At 40.4% G+C, this 18,391-nt stretch overlaps 1 protein-coding gene across 2 annotated transcripts; it reads left to right on the forward strand.

The window, feature by feature from the left end:
- The first annotated feature begins 2,722 nt into the window (after positions 1-2,722).
- adamts8a (ADAM metallopeptidase with thrombospondin type 1 motif, 8a) lies at positions 2,723-18,354 on the forward strand. 2 transcript variants are annotated; one of them, XM_026921836.3, is made up of 9 exons: positions 2,727-3,756; positions 6,895-7,134; positions 9,274-9,406; positions 9,940-10,107; positions 12,027-12,322; positions 14,351-14,537; positions 14,698-14,870; positions 15,207-15,382; positions 15,499-18,354. In XM_026921836.3, exons 1-9 carry the CDS (start codon positions 3,001-3,003, stop codon positions 16,232-16,234), a joined length of 2,865 nt encoding a protein of 954 aa, XP_026777637.1. In that variant the 5' UTR covers positions 2,727-3,000; the 3' UTR covers positions 16,235-18,354. The 2 variants fall into 2 exon arrangements, with proteins under 2 accessions (XP_053086320.1, XP_026777637.1); XM_053230345.1 differs by lacking the exon at positions 9,940-10,107 and having other exon boundaries at positions 2,723-3,756.
- Positions 18,355-18,391: the final 37 nt, after the last annotated feature.

The raw sequence follows: 18,391 nt of genomic DNA on the forward strand, positions 1-18,391 counted from the left end.
AATCTGTGTTGGAGCAAAGAAAAAGTTTAACAATTTGAGGGATTGGCAAACTGCAATGCCTTCCTGCACAAGCTATATTGCTGATCAGGGCTCAGAACAAATCGACAACTTTCTGTAAAAGTACACAACATATTTGGGGGGGGGGGGGGGGGGGGGGGGGTCATCTGGTCTTTTTCCAGTCTTCAACTGTCCAGTTTCAGTGAGTCTGGGCCCATGATACCCTCAGATTCTTTTTTTTTCACACTATTCTTTGTAAACTCTACAGACTGTTGTGTGTATAAATCCCAGGAGATCAGCAGTTTCTGAAATACTCAAACCAGCTCAACTGGTACCAATATCCATGCCATGGTTCACAGAGATCACACTTTTCTTCATTCTGATGTTTGATGTGAACATAACCCAAAGCTCTTGTTCAGTATCTGTGTTATTTTTTGCATTGTGCTGCTGCCACATGATTGGCTGATTAGATTTACTGCATGAATGTGCAGGTGTACAGTAGGTCTTAAAAGTGGACTGTGAGTATATATATATATATGTGCTCTCCAACCCTTATCTTTCATTTATATGTATACATATGACATACAAATGGGTTATCATTTCTCTTTGTTATAGATGATATTAATATGTGCTTAAAGAAAATAGTGATTAGTAATAGTGACAGATTTTGTTTTGGATTATGGAACACTTGCAAAACATGTACTGCATATGCAAATCATGATCAGCTACTCCAGCTTTTAACTTTACTCACTAACTGACTTTCAGGAACCACTTTATCCTGGTGAGGGGTAGTGGTTGATCCAGAGCCTATCCTGGAAACACTGGGCATGAGACAGGAATACACCCTGGACGGAATGCCTGTCCACTGCAGGGCACCATGCACACACACATTCTTACACTCATTTACAAATAGAGATAATTTTTCACAGTCAATCCACCTACTAGAACGGGAGGAATCTGGAGAACCTGGAGGAAACCCACATGGACATGGGAAGATGGGGGCGATCATGCACAGAATCTCCACACAGACAGTGACCCAAGATCAGGATCAAACCTGGGACCCTGCTTGTGGCCACAAGAACAATGAATTATGAATTCATGTCAGGAAAATGACTGTTATGTCACTGTTAAAAAGTATAGAAATTATTTTCACAAATGACACTCATAATAAAAAGGTCAGATCTTGAACCTTTAAGGGTTTTTTTAATTGTCTGTCTAGGAGAATCACTAAAGGTTCTGTGTAGAACCCTGCAATCAAGTGGTTCCCACCAGGAAGGGTTTCAATCTAGACCCATTTTTAAGGGGCTAAGAACCTTTAACTATACAAGGAACCTTTTGAAAAAGCCTTCACAAACCCCTTTCTAAGTGTTGATGAAAAAACACTATAAGTAATTAAATTAAGTAATCAAATTAATTAAATTGTATGCATCTCTTCACAGTGCAACCAAGAAAAGTAAGTTGAAGCTGGTGCATGTGTTTGTGCATGTATGAGTCTTTGAAATACAAACGTGCCATCTGGTGGTGAAAAACCTGAGTTAGAACTCGATCTAAGGGTTTCTTGATGCTTTAGACAGCAATGGACATTAAGGATTTTTGTTGTTCTCGCCTGATAGGCAGATGTTTTTGTTTTGTTTTGTTTTGTTTTTCTTGATGTGTTTTGTTTGTTTGCTTGTTGTATTTTTTTTTAGTAAGAAGTATACCAAAGCAGAACGCCACAGTAAAAAAAAAAAAAAAAAAAAAATGATGCAGTGGCGCCACCTACTGGAAGTGTGATAATCGTCAATATCTAAAGGTTTACAAACTACATTGCTATGGGTTAACTCTATTTTGTTTCACACATTTTTTTTATTTTAACAGTAGTAATATATTAAAGCAAGTTGTTGTTTTAATACTGTTAGAGAAAGACCTTTTTATTAATAGAAATCCATGCCATAAAATCCAAGCTATACACGTTCACAATCCTACGGTGCCCCTAAGGGGACATGGTGACGGAAAAAAAAAAAAAAAATATATATATATATATATATATATATATATATATATATATATATATATATATTTTTTTTTTTTTTTTTTCCGTCACCATGTCCCCTTAAAGGTCTTTCTCTAACATATATATATATATATATATATATATATATGAGAAGGGAGGAAGATTTATCCCAATCTAGTAACTTGCAAAAATCACATTTTTCCTAACTTGCAAGTGTCCTCGTTCTTTTTATAAATAAAATTTTGATAATCATTGTTGTCTTAATTAGCCTAACTTGTATCATTTGTACAACGATAACTTGTACTGTTCAAACTGTTGTTCAAATTAACTTCATTCCAGGGATGAGTAGTTGGGAGTACCAGACGGTGTTGACTGCTTTACAGCCAGTCACGGTTTTAAAACCCGCCCTGATTCGTACCACTATAAACTTGTCTGAGCTGTAACTGTGCCAAACAATATATATTGGGCCAAGGCCATTTTTTCCAGCCCATTATGATTAAAAATAGCCTAATTTGCGGGAAACATTTCAGTCGGGAAACTCTATCACCGGGGTAAAACATTCCACGCATCAGGGCAGCGTCTGTGTGTGTGTGTGTGTGTGTGCGTGTGTCTAAGTGAGCGCGCGCCATGCAGTCGGGTAATAATAGGCAGCGCTGCACTGTTCAAAAGGGGGCGTGGCCGGGAGTCCCCATTGGATCGGAGCACTCGCGGTCGGCGCGAGTATCGGAAATAAACCGCGCAAGTTCAAGAAGATTGCGAGTGTATAAATACCGCCGACAAGGACGCGTACACACTGAGTGTACACAGGTCGAAGAGCGTTTCCCTTAATGGCGACCTCATGTTCAAAAGTGTCACTTTGTTCTTTTCTGTGAATGGAAACGGGCCGTTTGTTTCAACTCAAGCCGGTGATTTCATCCAGTTTCATCAAGTGCAATTTCTGTAGTTTGTTGTTGTTAAAATCTTTTGCATTTATATTTGAACGTAAGTAGCGAGATAAGTTCTTGTATTTTATGTACAGTTTTTATAACAATATTTGCGTAGCACCAGTCACCATGATTTTCACCGCACATTTAATCTTGACCACTGTTTTGTTCGCTGGACTTGTGAAATGTAATAGCGTAGCTTTGGACGAGACCGAAACAGTACCTGTCAAAGTTTCTTTAAAGAGAAATGGCTTTTGGCGATCTGAGGACTGGCATGTTTTCCAAATTAAGGCGTTCGGGCAAGTTTTCACGCTGAACCTGAGGCCGGACGACAGTTTCATGGCTCCTACGTTACACGTTCAGCGCGTAAAAGGGAAACATCTCTCGGCTGTTGCGAACGGCTCCGGGCATGAGCGCGTCCTCGAGGATATACTGCTTGAGCCCAGAGAAAGCGAGCAGGAGCTCAGGGGCTGTTTCCACACGGGTACAGTAAATAAGGACGAGGAGTCGCTGGTCTCCGTCAGTCTCTGCCGTGGCATCCGGGGAACTTTCGTAACGCGCGGTCGAGAGTACTTCATCGAACCAGTCGGTGCGCGCACTGGAGACGCGAGGCGGACTTTCTCTCAGCCTCACGTCGTTAAAAGGCGAGTGTTTTCCAGAAAGTTCGGCGTCAAGGGAGAGGAAGAGGACAACAGTTATGTGAAGCATGGTATAGATCAGTCGAACGAATATGAACAAAAAGCGCAAAAGCGGGAGCGGAGGTTTGTTTCAGCAGCCAGGTACATCGAGACCCTGGTTGTGGCGGACGCTTCCATGACGCGTTTCTATGGAGACGAGATCAAGGTAAAGTACAGTTAATAAGCGTTCGCTTCATAGCAGAATAAATTGAACTTACTGGTCTAATTTTCCAGGAAGTCACCTGCCCTGAAAGTCTTTCCTTATAATATTGTTTAATAGGCTATTGTTGAACCATTATAATATTGTTTAATCGGTGTAATATTAATTTTAAATTGCCCTAAGAGAACGGGGAGTCCACGCAGGAATAATATCTAGTATCCACTAGTAGGTTTTGGGGGGGCGGTTTCTACTGAAATAGATAACAGTTAGCCCATGAACTGCGCTTATGAATTGTAATCTTAAATTCCTTTAAAATTCGTACTAATAAACGTATCTATTTATGCACTGTAATATTTTCCGTTTCAACTGAGATATGACAAAGGTTCTAAGAAGCTATTCATTTCGCGTGGTCGGACGTGCGTGGGCGGAAGCCAAGAGCAGTGCGTAATGGAGACGAACCGCGACGCTCGCGCGATGAACCCGAGCAAAGCCTATGGGATATGTCAAAAACAGCATACTGCCGTACTAAATTTTATGGGTGTAACTAAGTGCTGTAGACAAGAATGATGACGAGCCAGCAAACAAATGCGTGATAAAACCATGTCCAAAAGCACATCTAAAGCCTTTCCGAAGCATTTTTAGCTTGAATTGTTCGTGCCTCAGGGAAAAGATACGCTTCCATTTTAACCAGCGCTGAAATCCACATTAGCTTTTAAACTCCTCACAATCACGGATGGATTTTAAAATATAGGGGATATGGTTTATGTCACCTACATATTGAGGATTTTGGAAGAAAAAAGAATCCAAGCAGAGTGATACTGCGGGCTGGTCAAATAAGCTATTATAATGACAACATTTGGTACAATGCCTAACTTTATAGAAGTATAGGCTACAATATCATGATTTTTTTAAATAAATACATTCGTGATGAATACTGTCAGATAGCAGGCAGCCTTGAAGCCTCACTGCTCCAGGGTTCCTGGCTCAATACTGAGTTCTGGATACTGTCCGTGCTGAGTTTTGCATGTTCTCCCTTTGTACGTGTCAGTTTTACTCCGGGTTCCCTGGTTTTCTCCCACTTCCCAAAAAATGTTGGTAGGTAAATGGCCTTGTCACAGGCATCCCATCCAGCGTGAATTCCCTCCTCACGCCAAGTGTTCCTGGGATAGGCTTCAGATACGCTACAGTGATGCTGACCAGGATACAGCTATTACTGAAGATGAATAAATGAATGCTGAAGTGATATTTTTTAGTAAACATTTGGATCAGTTTGTGCTGCAACTATTATATAAAATAATTTTAATGAACTACGCTAAATAGAACGTCAAAACAGAAATCAGCAACAGGCAACCTGCTCTATGGTCTCTGATCTCCTGTATACATCTCATTTATGTATGTGAGTAAAGGAACTCTATGAATGCATCATGCAGTTCTGCATGAACAACGTGCCGCATCTAATACGCTTCCACATTACTGAATGTGCCATTTATTTTGTCCTGTGAGCTTCATATCTGACTGCCCACTCCCCACATGCTCCCATGACTCACTGGGTGGCACAGTATCTCAGTCCCAATGCACACCTCTAACACATGCTACTGTATTAAATAGTAGTATCAATTTTAGGCATAGTCTAATCTCCAGTTTGGGGGAAAAAGTAAAAAATTAAATTTTCCAGCTCTCCCTCGTCTGCATCATGCAACTGCATTCATGAAAGTAGGTTCCTCTGGTGGGGGGGGGTGCTTGTTCAGCACATCCCTGTCTGTTTACTTTTGCATGAATGAGACAACAGAATTCAGCCATGTTTATCATCTCAGACTTTGCACACAAAGCCTGTGATCACAAATGTTTACCATGGTCTATGTTTTGTTGATACTGTTTTACCATCATGATGTCCCTCTGTAAACAGAGAATGCAGGGGAGAATTCTTTCAAACTACTCTGTTGATACTTCCAAATGGTGTGTAATTAACTGAAGATGATGGCTGACAGAGTGATTCGAGACAGACTTTTTTTGTCATCTTCTTTTTATTAAAATACAGAACATGTGTCCTTTTAAATATTGACTGGAATGAACAATTATTTGGGAAACTGTCATAATATTGTCAATATAGTAGCAGTTTGTCTTCATGCCAGATGCAGAACTAATTTTAACGTTTCAGACTGTGAAGAAATAATACATATCATAGATTTAAAAATTGCTTATATGGTGTCCTTTAACAGTTTCCCCTAATAACATTAAGAACTTGTATTACATCATAATATCATCTTTTCCAAGCAAAAATTCTCATATAGCGTGTTAGCTTATATATCATGCCATCAGACCTTATAGTTGTCTGAGCATGAAATACCATACCAACAATTCATTCATTCATTCATTCATCTTCCCAAAAGTTAATGATGTATTACATTATGAAATATTCCTCAATTCATTCATCTTCAGTAACTGCTTTATTCTGCTCAGGGTCGCGGTGGGTGGGAACACCGGAAGTGAGTTGGGAATACACTCTGACTGGGAAGCTTGTTAATTGCAAGGTGCCATGCACACATATTCACACACTAGTTCACACCTAGGGCAATTTAGCATAGCCAATCCACCTACCAGCATGTTTTAGGGAGGTGGTAGGAAACTGGAGAAAACCCACACAGACACAGAACATGCTCAGTAACCCAAGCTCATGATCAAACTAGAGACCCTGCAAGTGTGAGGTGGCATCGCTACCCGTTATGCCGCCCCATTCCAACTACACAGATCATTTAATAAATTATAGGTGTGACTGGGTTTCTCATCATATGCTTCTGGTTTGAAATTATTGTCAGAATTGGTAAATTAAACTGTATTGTTATTAAATGTGAGATCTCCATCTGCTGTGATATAAGTCAAGAGATCCATGAAATAAAAATGCTGGCATTAGGGGCTAGAGTTAGATGCAGCACCATCTGGAAGTGAGAAGGAGTTTGTTTTTGAGAAGTTTCCACCCATTTTATTGACAGAAAAAAAACCTTGAGTTATATTATACATGAATATTTGACTTCAAGAGGCTTGAAGATTTTAGTGGCTGAACTGATCAGTTGTACAGTGTTTGAACCTTCAAAAAACAAAACTGTACCTGATTTATAATTGTCTTTTACTGCTATTTCTCTGCAGCACTACCTATTAACCATAATGGGGATGGCCGCACAACTTTTTGGCCACCCTAGCATTAAGAATGCAGTGAGCCTAGTGGTGGTCAAGATGTTGGTGGTGGAGGATGAGGATGTTGGACCTGAGGTGTCCAGAAATGGTGGAATGGCCCTACGCAACTTCTGCACCTGGCAACAGCTCTTTAACCCAGCAAGTCCACGCCACCCTGAGCATTACGATACAGCCATTTTGTTCACTAGGGAGGTGAGCCATAATCTCTGTTTCGAATGTGCAACATTTTACAAACTAGTTTGGTCTCTGTTGAAATCCCTTTTCATGCAAGAATAGTCTTTAACATGAAAAAGGAACCCATATTGTGTATTTACCTGAATGTGAATGATGTATTACATTATAGATAATTGCTCAATTCATTCATCTTCAGTAACCAACATATCATGTGGTCAGTCCATCACAGGGCACCATGCATACACATTGACACCTAAGGGCAATTTAGAGTAGCCTGTAAAACTACTGGTGTGCTTTTGAGTGGTGGGAGGAAACTAGGGAACCCTGAGGAAATCAACATGGATACTGTGAGACTCCAAGTTCCACACAACTGTAACCCATGCTCAGGATCCAAATGGGGACCCTGGAGCTGTAAAGTAGCAACCCTAACCACTGTGCCACCATACCTAATTCAATGCAATTTCCCCACTGCAGGACAAATAAAGGAATATCTTACTCTTACTCTTACTTAAGAGCTGCAGTTAATGTTCACATCAAACATCAGAATGGGGAAAAAGTGTGATCTTTGTGACATTAACTGTGGCATGGTTGATGGTGCCAGATGGGCTGGTTTGAGTATTTCAGAAACTGCTGATCTCCTGGGAATTTCACACACAACAGTCTATAGAGTTTACACAGAATGACGCGAAAAACAAAAAAATATCCTGTGAGTGGAGGGTCTGCAGGCTGAAACACCTTGCTGATGAGAGAGGTCAGAGGAAAATGACCAAACTGGTTCAAGCTGACAGAAGGCCAACAGTTACTCAAATAACTACTCTTTAAAACTGTGTTGAGAAGAAAAGCATCTGAAAACACACAACACATCAGACCTTGAGGTGGCTGGGCTACAACAGCAGAAGACCACATCAGGTTTCACTCCTGTCGGCCAAGATCAAGAATCTGAGGCTATCATGGGCACAGACTCCCCCAAACTGGACAACGGAAAACCGGAAAAAGACCAGGTAATTTTTTTTAAAATGTCCAGTTTCTGTGAGCCTGTACCCATGATAGCCTCAGATTCCCATTCTTGGTTGACAGCAGTGGAACGCAATGTGGTATTTTGCTGTTGTAGCTCATCCACCTCAAGGTGCAATGTTTTGTGCATAATGAAATGCTTTTCAGCTCACCACGGTTGTAAAGAGTGATTATATGAGTATTATATACTCATAATCTATAGTTATATAGATTATATAACTATATCCTTTCTGGCAGCTTGAATGAAACTGGCCATTTTCCTCTGACCATTCTTATCAACAAGGCGTTTCCACCCACAGAACTGTCGCTCACTCAGAGTTTTTTGTTTTTTGCACCATTCTGTGTAAACTCTAGAGACTGATGTGTGTGAAATCCTCAGGAGATCAGCAGTTTCTAAAATACTCAAACCAGCCCATCTGGCACCAATAACCATGCCACGGTTAAAGTCACAGAGATCACACTTTTTCCCCATGCTGATGTTTTATGTGAACATTAACTGAAGCTCTTGACCTGTATCTGCATGATTTTATGCATTGTGCTGCTGTCACATGATTGGCTGATTGGAAAACTGCATAAATGAGCAGGTGTACAGGTGTTCCTATTAAAGTGGACAGTGAGTGTATGATTGCTGTGGTGCGAATGTGTAAGACTATACTTCTGCCAAGTACAGTAGGTTACCAGTAAAAGAGCTGAACTTAAAGCTGATGTTTGGCCAGACATCTTGTGGCTAAAAACAACAGAATTCAAGTTTGTCTCAGTTGGATGGGCCAGATGTTTAGCAGATGCAAAGCTGTCCCTACTTTTCTCCAAAAATTTCTGTGGAGCCCTCCTTTATGGGCAAGGTTGCTCAAGACAGGGGTGGCACACACTTGAGAAAGGCCTTGGTTCTGGAAGTGAACTGTGCAGACCAGCCATCACACAGTTAAAAATCCTCCCTCACTCTTTTTAGTCTGCCATGTATTTGCTTCATTTTACGATGGAAACACTGACAAATATGTTTTGCTGGCAAGAGCCTACTTGGGGGGAAAAAGGTCTGTCTGGAACTAATGGAGCGATGTCTGAATATCAGTGTCTGAAATCTGTCCCTCCTCTCCTCTCCTCTCTTCTCTCTTTTTCTGTGCTGTCTGTCTTTTGCCCCTCCAGGATATTTGTGGACATCAGCATTGTGACACCCTTGGTGTAGCTGATGTAGGAACCATGTGTGACCCCAAAAGAAGCTGTTCAGTCATTGAGGACAACGGCCTTCAGGCAGCCTTCACTGTGTCACATGAGCTCGGTACAGGTCACATACATACAGACACACACGCACACACCCAAATTCCACCCCATGCCTCCGTCTGACATCTCACGCCCGCTGAGTGTCTGGACCAGAGTGGATGGCCCAAATTTAGACTTAGCCATTCATTAATGTCTCTAACCGTCTTAGCTTCACTTGAACAGTTTCCATGATCTTATTTGCACCATTACAGAATAGCCAATCTGTAATGGCTTAAGGGAATATTTTTATTCCATTAGATCACCTTAATTGCAAAGCTGTTGGAATTAAGTTCCCAGTAAGTATGTCACAGATGATTATGTTCACATAAGAACATATTGCCAAACAACAAGCAGTTTCAGTAGGAGCTGTACTAAACAGGCATTCTTTCATATGTGGTTGTAATTTTGCATCTAAGGACAGATGTTCTGATGCAAGTTACAATATATATCCCACATATATGGGTGTGTGTTTGTGTGTGTTTCAGAGCCTCATGGTCCAAGTGTCATAGCATTGAAACACAAACTTTTTCTCCTCTCCCTGCCTCCCCATAGGCCATGTACTAAGCATGCCGCACGATGACTCCAAAACCTGTGAGAAATTGTTCGGTGATATTGATGGACACCACCTAATGGCTCCCTTCTTTGTCCACCTCAACAAGACACTTCCCTGGTCACCATGCAGTGCTCTTTACATCACAGAGTTCTTCGACAATGGGCATGGTATGGCCTGAGTCACCATTCTGATCCCATCAGTGTAGATGAGCATTGGGAAAAACAATTTTGTCTCAGACATTTGGTTGTCCATATTATTTTTTGTTGTCTAAATGCATATGTCTAAATGTAGCTGCTGCAAATATGGTGGCTGAAGACAATGATGTTACAGTAGCAAAGAAAATGAAAACAGACTGCTGTGACATTAATTGGAAGAAATTAATGGACCAATATCATGACAAATTAGAATTGGAAACACACACTGGAGAATGCAGATGTTTGAATGGGGATATAAAAGAGACACAGATATGACACTGTTTTTACTTGACTGATAAATCTGTGATAGAGTGACCACATCACTCAAACAAGGGGACAGACTGCTTTGAGCAATTTCTTTGTTTTTTATGGTATAAGAACATTAGAATATTTAATATGCATTTAAGACATTGAGGAACAGCATTTTAAGTATGTGTGAAAGTATTTAAGAATATGCAAATGTAAACAACGCCATGTCTATTTTAAAATTACATGACAGATAAGGTTTTGAGTGGTCCTTTGGTACTGGCACAAGTGCAGGTCATGTTTCTTCAAGATCCAGGCCAAAAACCAGTATCATTCAGTATCATTCAGTATCATTCAGTAACCAGTAATCAAGCAGTTATTCTAAATCTTGCAGTTGTCGTTATTTACTTAATGGAAACTTGCCACAGAAAACAAACAGTGCAGTGGAAATATATAAAATGGAGGTCTCTGTTTTACAAGTTTAGTCACACTTTTTTTTTTCTTCATATGTCTATTCTGCCTTTACTTGCTCCCTAACCACTAATAACAGACCTGGAAAACCACACTGTGTAATTTTGCTGAGAATGTCAAAACTAACCACCTATGTAGAGTATGCTCTCTTTTTTTCATTTCTCTCTCTCTCTCTCTGGGTGGTTTTCTGCCCTCACCACAGAGTAATGTAGTCAGGTGACTGACACATGCCAGGCATGTCTGATATTGTTACAGGAATCTGTTCAAGGTTTCCCATGTTTACTGTCTGTACAATCTCCCAGAAGTGTACCTCATTCTTCAGCAGAGCATTCCTACAAAGCCAGAAAAAGAGAACAGTGCACTGAAAAATAGCAAACATATTTTTGCCTGAGATTGATTTATCTGTCAGTATTTCAGTCTGAGCTCCTCCCTCCCGCTTCCTTGTGTCATCCTCAGTGACTAACACATTCCAGCTTTAATAGCTGTTTTCCCTCACTCGGATGCCGCTATTGCCAGGCGCAGGCTACCTCTACTGAACTTGCTGTTGCCACAGGTACACAAGAGAACTGATAAAACTACAAGGCCTAAATTCGTAAAATTATATTACTTATGCAAGCTATAAAATGACTGGTGAAAGCAGTCCAAATACTTAGTGACTGAAGCTGTTAGAAGTTAGATTTAAGAATCAAAATCTTAAGAATCCAAGTACACATACTGAGTTTGGGAGTTTGCTTAAAAACCCTAGGGAGAAGGAACTGCCATTTGATTGTACATGAAATACACATGAGATATGGTGGTACTGTGTGATTTAGAGCTGTGCAAGGACCAATGTTAATGATTGAGCTGAAGTTTGACTGGAGCTGCAATATTATAGGTTACACAGTGGAAATCTCCAGATGAGACCATTCTGATTTACGCACATCATGAAAATATTTCCCTTAAGCTACGCATGTGCACACCTGTTTACTCCAAATAAGAGGCGGTTTCAGCAAACCTAACTTACGGATGCCAGTGCTGATGATGTCAATGAATGGCCAATGAAAGACAGCAGACCAGCTAAACAGTATAATTAAAGTGGCATAACTCTCTCTTGATTTGTGTAGAATAGCATGTGTAGTTTATTGACAATTAGTATTATGTGTTCATTTTTTAGTGTGTGTACATTCTGTCTTTAGGTGACTGCTTACTGGACATGCCAGACCAGACTATTCCCTTAAGGGCTGAGCCTCCGGGCCACATGTTTGGTCTGGACCGTCAGTGCCAGCAAGCATTCGGGGAGGAGTTTACGCGCTGCCCCAATGCCCCGGAGGACCAAGCCTGCATCCAGTTATGGTGCCGTGAAGAGGGCAAACTACAGTGCACTACCCGTAATGGGAGCCTGCCCTGGGCCGATGGCACACCCTGTGGTGAAGACCAGAGCTGCCGTGGGGGTGTGTGTGTGTCAAGCATATTGGCAGAGAAGGAAGAGAAGGTATGTGTAGCATGAGCCCAGCTTGAGTAAGACTCAGGATTTATCAGAAAAAAAATTGCTAGTAGCAAGTAGATACAAAACTCTATATGGGCAATGCTGTCTTTTTTAACTGTATTGTTATTACTTCTCTCATTATTCATTGTCTGAAAATGTACCACACGCTCTTTTTCTGAAGTGTCTTTCTTTATTCAAATTCACTGTTTGCCTGGTCAGACATATTCGGCATATTGTTTAGGTGTCTGGACAATGAGTCAGACTATTCATTTTTCACTTTTAGAAATCCAACCAGCTGCTGCTGTTGGACCCCATCTGGGTCCTTTCTCAGAGCTTCATAAAATAATCTACTTAAAATCCTGTTCTTGAACGCCAGAGATTCTTGTAGCCAGTGAGATAGAGAAAAGCAACAAATGGCAGTGTGAGTGACAGTGAGAGAAACATAGAAAGAGATAATAAAAGACAGAGGGGGAGAGAGAGAGAGAGAGAGAGAATGTGTGATAAAGAATTTTAATGTTCATCTGCAGTCTTTAAAAAGTAGGATTATTTTTGGATCTTACATTAACAAGCACATTGCATTCACTAAAGCCCCTTCAGTAAAGCCCCTTAAAACAAATAACTACCCTTGGAACTTCCCTGTGAGCAGGAATGTTATGGAAGAATAAATTAAATCTGGTAGTACACATGCCCTGAGCACCATGCATAGAATGAAGTTGATGTCCGAGTGGAAGTTACATCTCTGGTTAGCTCTGAACTCTGCACTACTGGCATTCACTCCCTACATCCACTTGATACAATGGTCCAGTTAATCACCCTCCACTTTTTTAGGAACACCTGTACACCTGCACATTCATGCAGTTAAATCGTGCAACTACAAGCCAAGAGCTTAAGTTAATGTTCACATCAAACATCAGAATAAGGACAAAGTGTGACCTCTGTGACTTTGATCATGGCATGGATGTTGGTACCCGATGGGCTGGTTTGAGTATTTCAGAAACTACTGATCCCCTGGGATTTTCACACACAACAGTCTGTAGAGTTTACACAGAATGGTGCAAAAACCAAAAAAACATTTAGTGAGTGACTGTTCTGTGGGTGGAAACGGCTTGTTGATAATGGGCACAGGCTCGTCGAAACGGGACAGTTGAAGATTACAAAGAAAAATCCCCTGGTCTTTTTCCAGTCTTCAACTGTCCAGTTTTGGTGAGTCTGCCCATGATAGCCTAAGATTTTTTTTCTTGGCTGACAGCAGTGCAATCTGATGTGGTCATCCAGCTCAAGATTTGATGTGTTGTGCATTCTGAGATGCTTTTCTGCTCACCACTGTTGCTGCTTTTTTGAGTTACTATAGACTTCCTGTCAGCTGAAACAAGTCTGGTCAATCTCCTCTGATCTCTCTCATCAACAAGGTGTTGCAGTCTACAGACCTTCCACTCACAGGATGTTTTTTTTTTTTTTTTTCGCACTACTCTGTGTAAATTCTAGAGACTGTTTTGTGTGAAAATCCCAGGAGATCAGTAGTTTCTGAAGTACTCAAACCAGCCCATCTGGTGCCAAATAAACATGCCACTTTTAAAGTCACAGACACTTTTTCTTCATTCTGATGTTTGATGAACATTAACTGCAGCTCTTGACCTGTATCTGATTGGCTGATTGTATAACTGCATGAATCTGCAGGGGTACAGGTGTTCCTAATAAAGTGAATGGTGAGTGTATGTAAGTCAGTAAACAGGGATATGAAGTTAAAATGAGTGCACAGATGTTTTAGTCATCCTGCTTTTGTCAGCATCAGTATTGGTCTAAACCAGGGGTGTCAACCCTATAGAGATTTGCATTATATTTCTTTCAGTGTACCAAATTCAGCCCAAAGTAAGCCTGGGTAATTAGATAAATCAGCTGTGTTAAATTGGAGTGCTTTAGCCTTACCCTGGACATGCTTTTTGCATGTCACTTACTTGATAATTGTTTCTCAATCCCTCCATATGTTTACTGTCAGTGAGGAGTGTATCCATGATTTATTTTCTTGTGTTTCAGGAACCAGTCAATGGTGGCTGGGGTGCATGGGGCCCCTGGGGTCCATGCTCTCGGACTTGTGGCGGTGGGGTTGAGTTTTCCCATCGTGAGTGCACAGATCCAATGCCACAGAATGGAGGATCCTACTGCGTGGGTCAGAGAGTGAAATACCAGTCCTGCAACATTCAGACCTGCCCAGGAAATCATGGTAGTATTTTATAAAAACTGTACTCCTACTTTCTCTTCTTTTGGGAAACATTATTGTGTGCAGAAATGCTTTTTAGGTAAAAGTTATATTTCACACTTTCACATTTCATTTCATTTCATTTTGTGAGTATTGGCTCTTTAATAGTCTTTTAATTCTACAGGTAAGAGCTTCAGAGAGGAACAGTGTGAGAAATACAACAGTGATCGTTACTTGAACATACATGGCAAAATAAAGCAGTGGATCCCAAAGTATGCTGGTGTTTCGCCCAGGGATCGGTGCAAACTTTTCTGCAGAGCCAAGCACAGCAATGAATTTAAAGTCTTTGAAGCCAAGGTGCAACTTTCTCAGTAGTCTTTGATTAAATGTTGTTTTAATATATGAAACACATTGACCAGTTCTTCCTCTTTGTGTCTAACAAATTATTAAACTTGATATCTGAATTATTCTTGAGATTCCTTTCTTTCAGCTGCACTGCTGATATTTTTGCACTCCACTACACTCGAAAGCATTAAATATTTGCTCTGTAGTACACAGTCTATTACCTAATTTTCCTAATATTGATATTTTTTACACTGTTGAAATGTAATTGTTTTATGTGGTCTTGTTGAACAGCTGTTTTTTTTCTGTAATTTTAACTGTAAACACTCAAAAACATCTGTTGTTGATCAGGTCGTGGATGGTACAACCTGTGGTCCAGACACCACGTCTATCTGTGTCCAGGGACAATGCATCAAGGCTGGCTGTGACCAGGTCATAGGCTCCAATCTTAGGCTTGACAAGTGTGGTGTCTGTGGTGGAGATGGCACAAGTTGCAGAAAAATCAGTGGCACTCTAAACAAAGCTACGTAAGTGAGGAAAATCTCTCAAAATTTTGCAAGACTGGAACAGATACATAGATGGAAAAGTACTACTGGTATAAAAAGAATGAAGCTCTTTTACAAATAGTATTGTATTTCCACAGATTTGGATACAATGACATAATTACAATTCCTGCTGGGGCCACCAACATTGACGTCAAGCAGCGTAGCCACCATGGCATCAAGCATGATGGTAACTACCTGGCAGTGAAGGCCGAGGATGAAACCTACATTCTTAATGGGAATTTCTCAGTATCCACGGCTGAACAGGACATTCCAGTGCGTGGTGCTGTCCTTCGATACAGTGGCTCATCCACTACCCTGGAGCGGCTTCTCAGCTTCCAGGTACTCCAGCAAACCATTACCATCCAGCTTCTGTCAACAGCAGGTGACAGCTCACCACCCAGGGTTAAATATACCTTCTACCTTCCCCGGGATCTTCCCTTCAGCAAGCCAGACGCAGAGAAGAGCCTCTCCCCACATGTCATTTTGCCGTTTGGAGGAGCCGAATGGGTCCTGGGGGAGTGGTCCGAGTGCTCTAAGAGCTGTGGTGCTGGCTGGTCCAGGAGGAGCGTCGAGTGTCAGGACAGAACAGGAGCCCCATCTTTCTTGTGCGACATGGAGCTACGGCCAACCGACATCCGACCGTGTGGTGATCTGCCCTGTCCTGTATGGCAGATGGGTCAATGGTCAGCCTGCTCTCGGACTTGTGGTGCCGGTGAGCGCCGGCGCAGCGTGCTGTGCATAGACTACACAGGCAAGACCGTGGAACCAGAGAAGTGCGACCCAGATAAGCAGCCGGAGGCTGTTTCCACAGAGTGCTTTTACCAAGACTGTTAAAACTTTTCCCTGTATCAAAGAACAGGGGCAGGTGGTGGCAGAGGTTTAAGATCCATAGGGCAGGTAGTGGATGAGAGAGCTATTAACCTAACACTCTCCCTTTAAAATAGGAAGCTGACCATGCTTCAGAAGCAAGCTAGGAAATTTTAACATAAAAAATGGGTACAGAAATCACCTGTCAAGCGTAATAATGGCATTAGATTATGAGGTTTCATCTATATGATTAATTCTCATTGTTATTCATATTCTTTTTTTAACTTTTAATCATCTAACCACAATTGAATATACTTTCCTGCCCCACTGAGATCTACCTCAAACCATAAAAATGTTGTAATACTAAAGGAGAGAATTCTGTTTTAAACTTTACTACAAAGGAATATCACCTTTGCAAAAAAACCTGCTGAATTTTATTCAAATATGACTGGTCAAATACCTCCATTTTAATGCATTTCAGTCCACAGTAGACTGATAGATTATCTAACTGAGTCAAAATTTAAAGCTACCTGAGACATGAACACACCAGCTTCACAAGTAGGAGTGTTCCTCTCTTTAGGCTTAGTCCACATCCAACTGCCTTTTTTTAGTAGTTAATTCTTCATACACATGCTTATGCTCTATTTCACATGTTTAATTTATTTGCCAGTTTGTATTCTATAACAATGTGTTTATTAATTAACACTCCTCATAATTTAACGCTGGGTAATATGATAGGAAATACTTACAAGATTTACATATTTCAACACTGGAATTTAGTACAGTCCTTAGCCACATAGGGATAAACAGACATCATCTAGGCCAATGTGAGAGCTATTGAATAGTGAGGGCATTTAACTTCTTAGTATCTGCTTTTAACATTTGTCTGCTTTCTTTTTAAATTATCGAGCTGCTTTCTAGTTTGTCACAGTGAACTTGCTCAATCTAGATGATAAACTCTGTTTTGTATTATAGCCAGGCCATCATACTGTTTGAACAACTGTTAAGATATGGCGTCAATCTTTTCTAAAGCCACTTTTTACTATGTGTTTTCTAAACCATCCGTTGTTACACAAAACATACAAACAAATGTATACATCATCGAAATGCAAATCCCTCTGGAGAAAAGTATTTTTCATATTGTAATGCCTGGGAATTAGTTTTAAAGAAAAATCTGAGACTGGTCCTACAAGGTAGAGTAGAGCAAAGAGAGTGATGATCTAGCTCAACTGACTAAAAGGCTCTTTTTCAGGAATAGGTAAAATCATTCCAGATTTTTGAGCTGAAAATAATGATTATTAGAAAAACAGTCAAGTCAACAAGAGACAGTATATATTAAATTATACAACAGTTTGATTGACAAGTGGCATTCCAATAGTATAACCACACTTTTGTATCACTCCGCTTGTCTGTGTTCACTACATAAAATTCCAATTCTAGCAAATAGTTTGTTACATTGAACCGTTACTACTCTTAATACGGGCTGTCAGTCAGTCTGTCCGTTACATGGCAACACGCACCACTCTATCTAGCTGTGGCTTCTTTGGGAACTATTTTCATTGACAAAACAAAAATAAACAAAATATTTGGCCATATTTTGTCTGAAATGTCAGTTACTCGATATTAATTTCTTGTTTATAGAACTGTTGTATAAAAGCAATATTACACTCGCAACCATGCTGTTGTACTGAATATCTGCATGACTGTGATTACCTGCAGCCAAATCACAGCAGTGCTGATATTCAGTACAACTTTCTTGCTCATGGGATATTGCTTAAATGTTTGCCTCTCTTTGCTCAGGCCCAAAAGAAAAACTAAAACAACTGCATAAAACCCTAATATAAATGTGTTAGTCCAAAGATTTGCATTCCTTCTGAATGAGATGTTCTGAAATTATGTAGATCTGAAACTAGACCATTCTATCCCTTCAGTGAAGGTCTGTATGATGCTATTGTTATAGCTTCCTTTTTAAGGTATTTATTTTTTCTAACTTAAAACACCCAAGTTGTGTTTTATTTCTTGTTGCTGTTGTCTGTCCTATATAACTGATATGAACTGAAATCATTAATTAAATGTGTCTGAACATGTTCAGTATGGTGTTTTATTTGGTGTGATACCTGAATAAACTCAAACCCTGCTCAGTAAAAGTATATTTGATGTAATCACATACAATTCGATCCGTAC

The sequence above is a fragment of the Pangasianodon hypophthalmus genome, chromosome 27 (assembly GCF_027358585.1).
Source record: "Pangasianodon hypophthalmus isolate fPanHyp1 chromosome 27, fPanHyp1.pri, whole genome shotgun sequence".
In the NCBI taxonomy this organism is placed as follows: Eukaryota; Metazoa; Chordata; class Actinopteri; order Siluriformes; family Pangasiidae; genus Pangasianodon; species Pangasianodon hypophthalmus.

Excerpts from the sequence above, each read along its gene's own strand:
- adamts8a (XM_026921836.3), top strand. The coding sequence starts at position 3,001 with ATGTACAGTTTTTATAACAATATTTGCGTAGCACCAGTCACCATGATT. Across the intron at positions 10,108-12,026 it reads GTTCTTCGACAATGGGCATG|GTGACTGCTTACTGGACATG; the intron begins GTATGGCCTGAG and ends TTCTGTCTTTAG. Across the intron at positions 14,871-15,206 it reads TTAAAGTCTTTGAAGCCAAG|GTCGTGGATGGTACAACCTG; the intron begins GTGCAACTTTCT and ends GTTGTTGATCAG.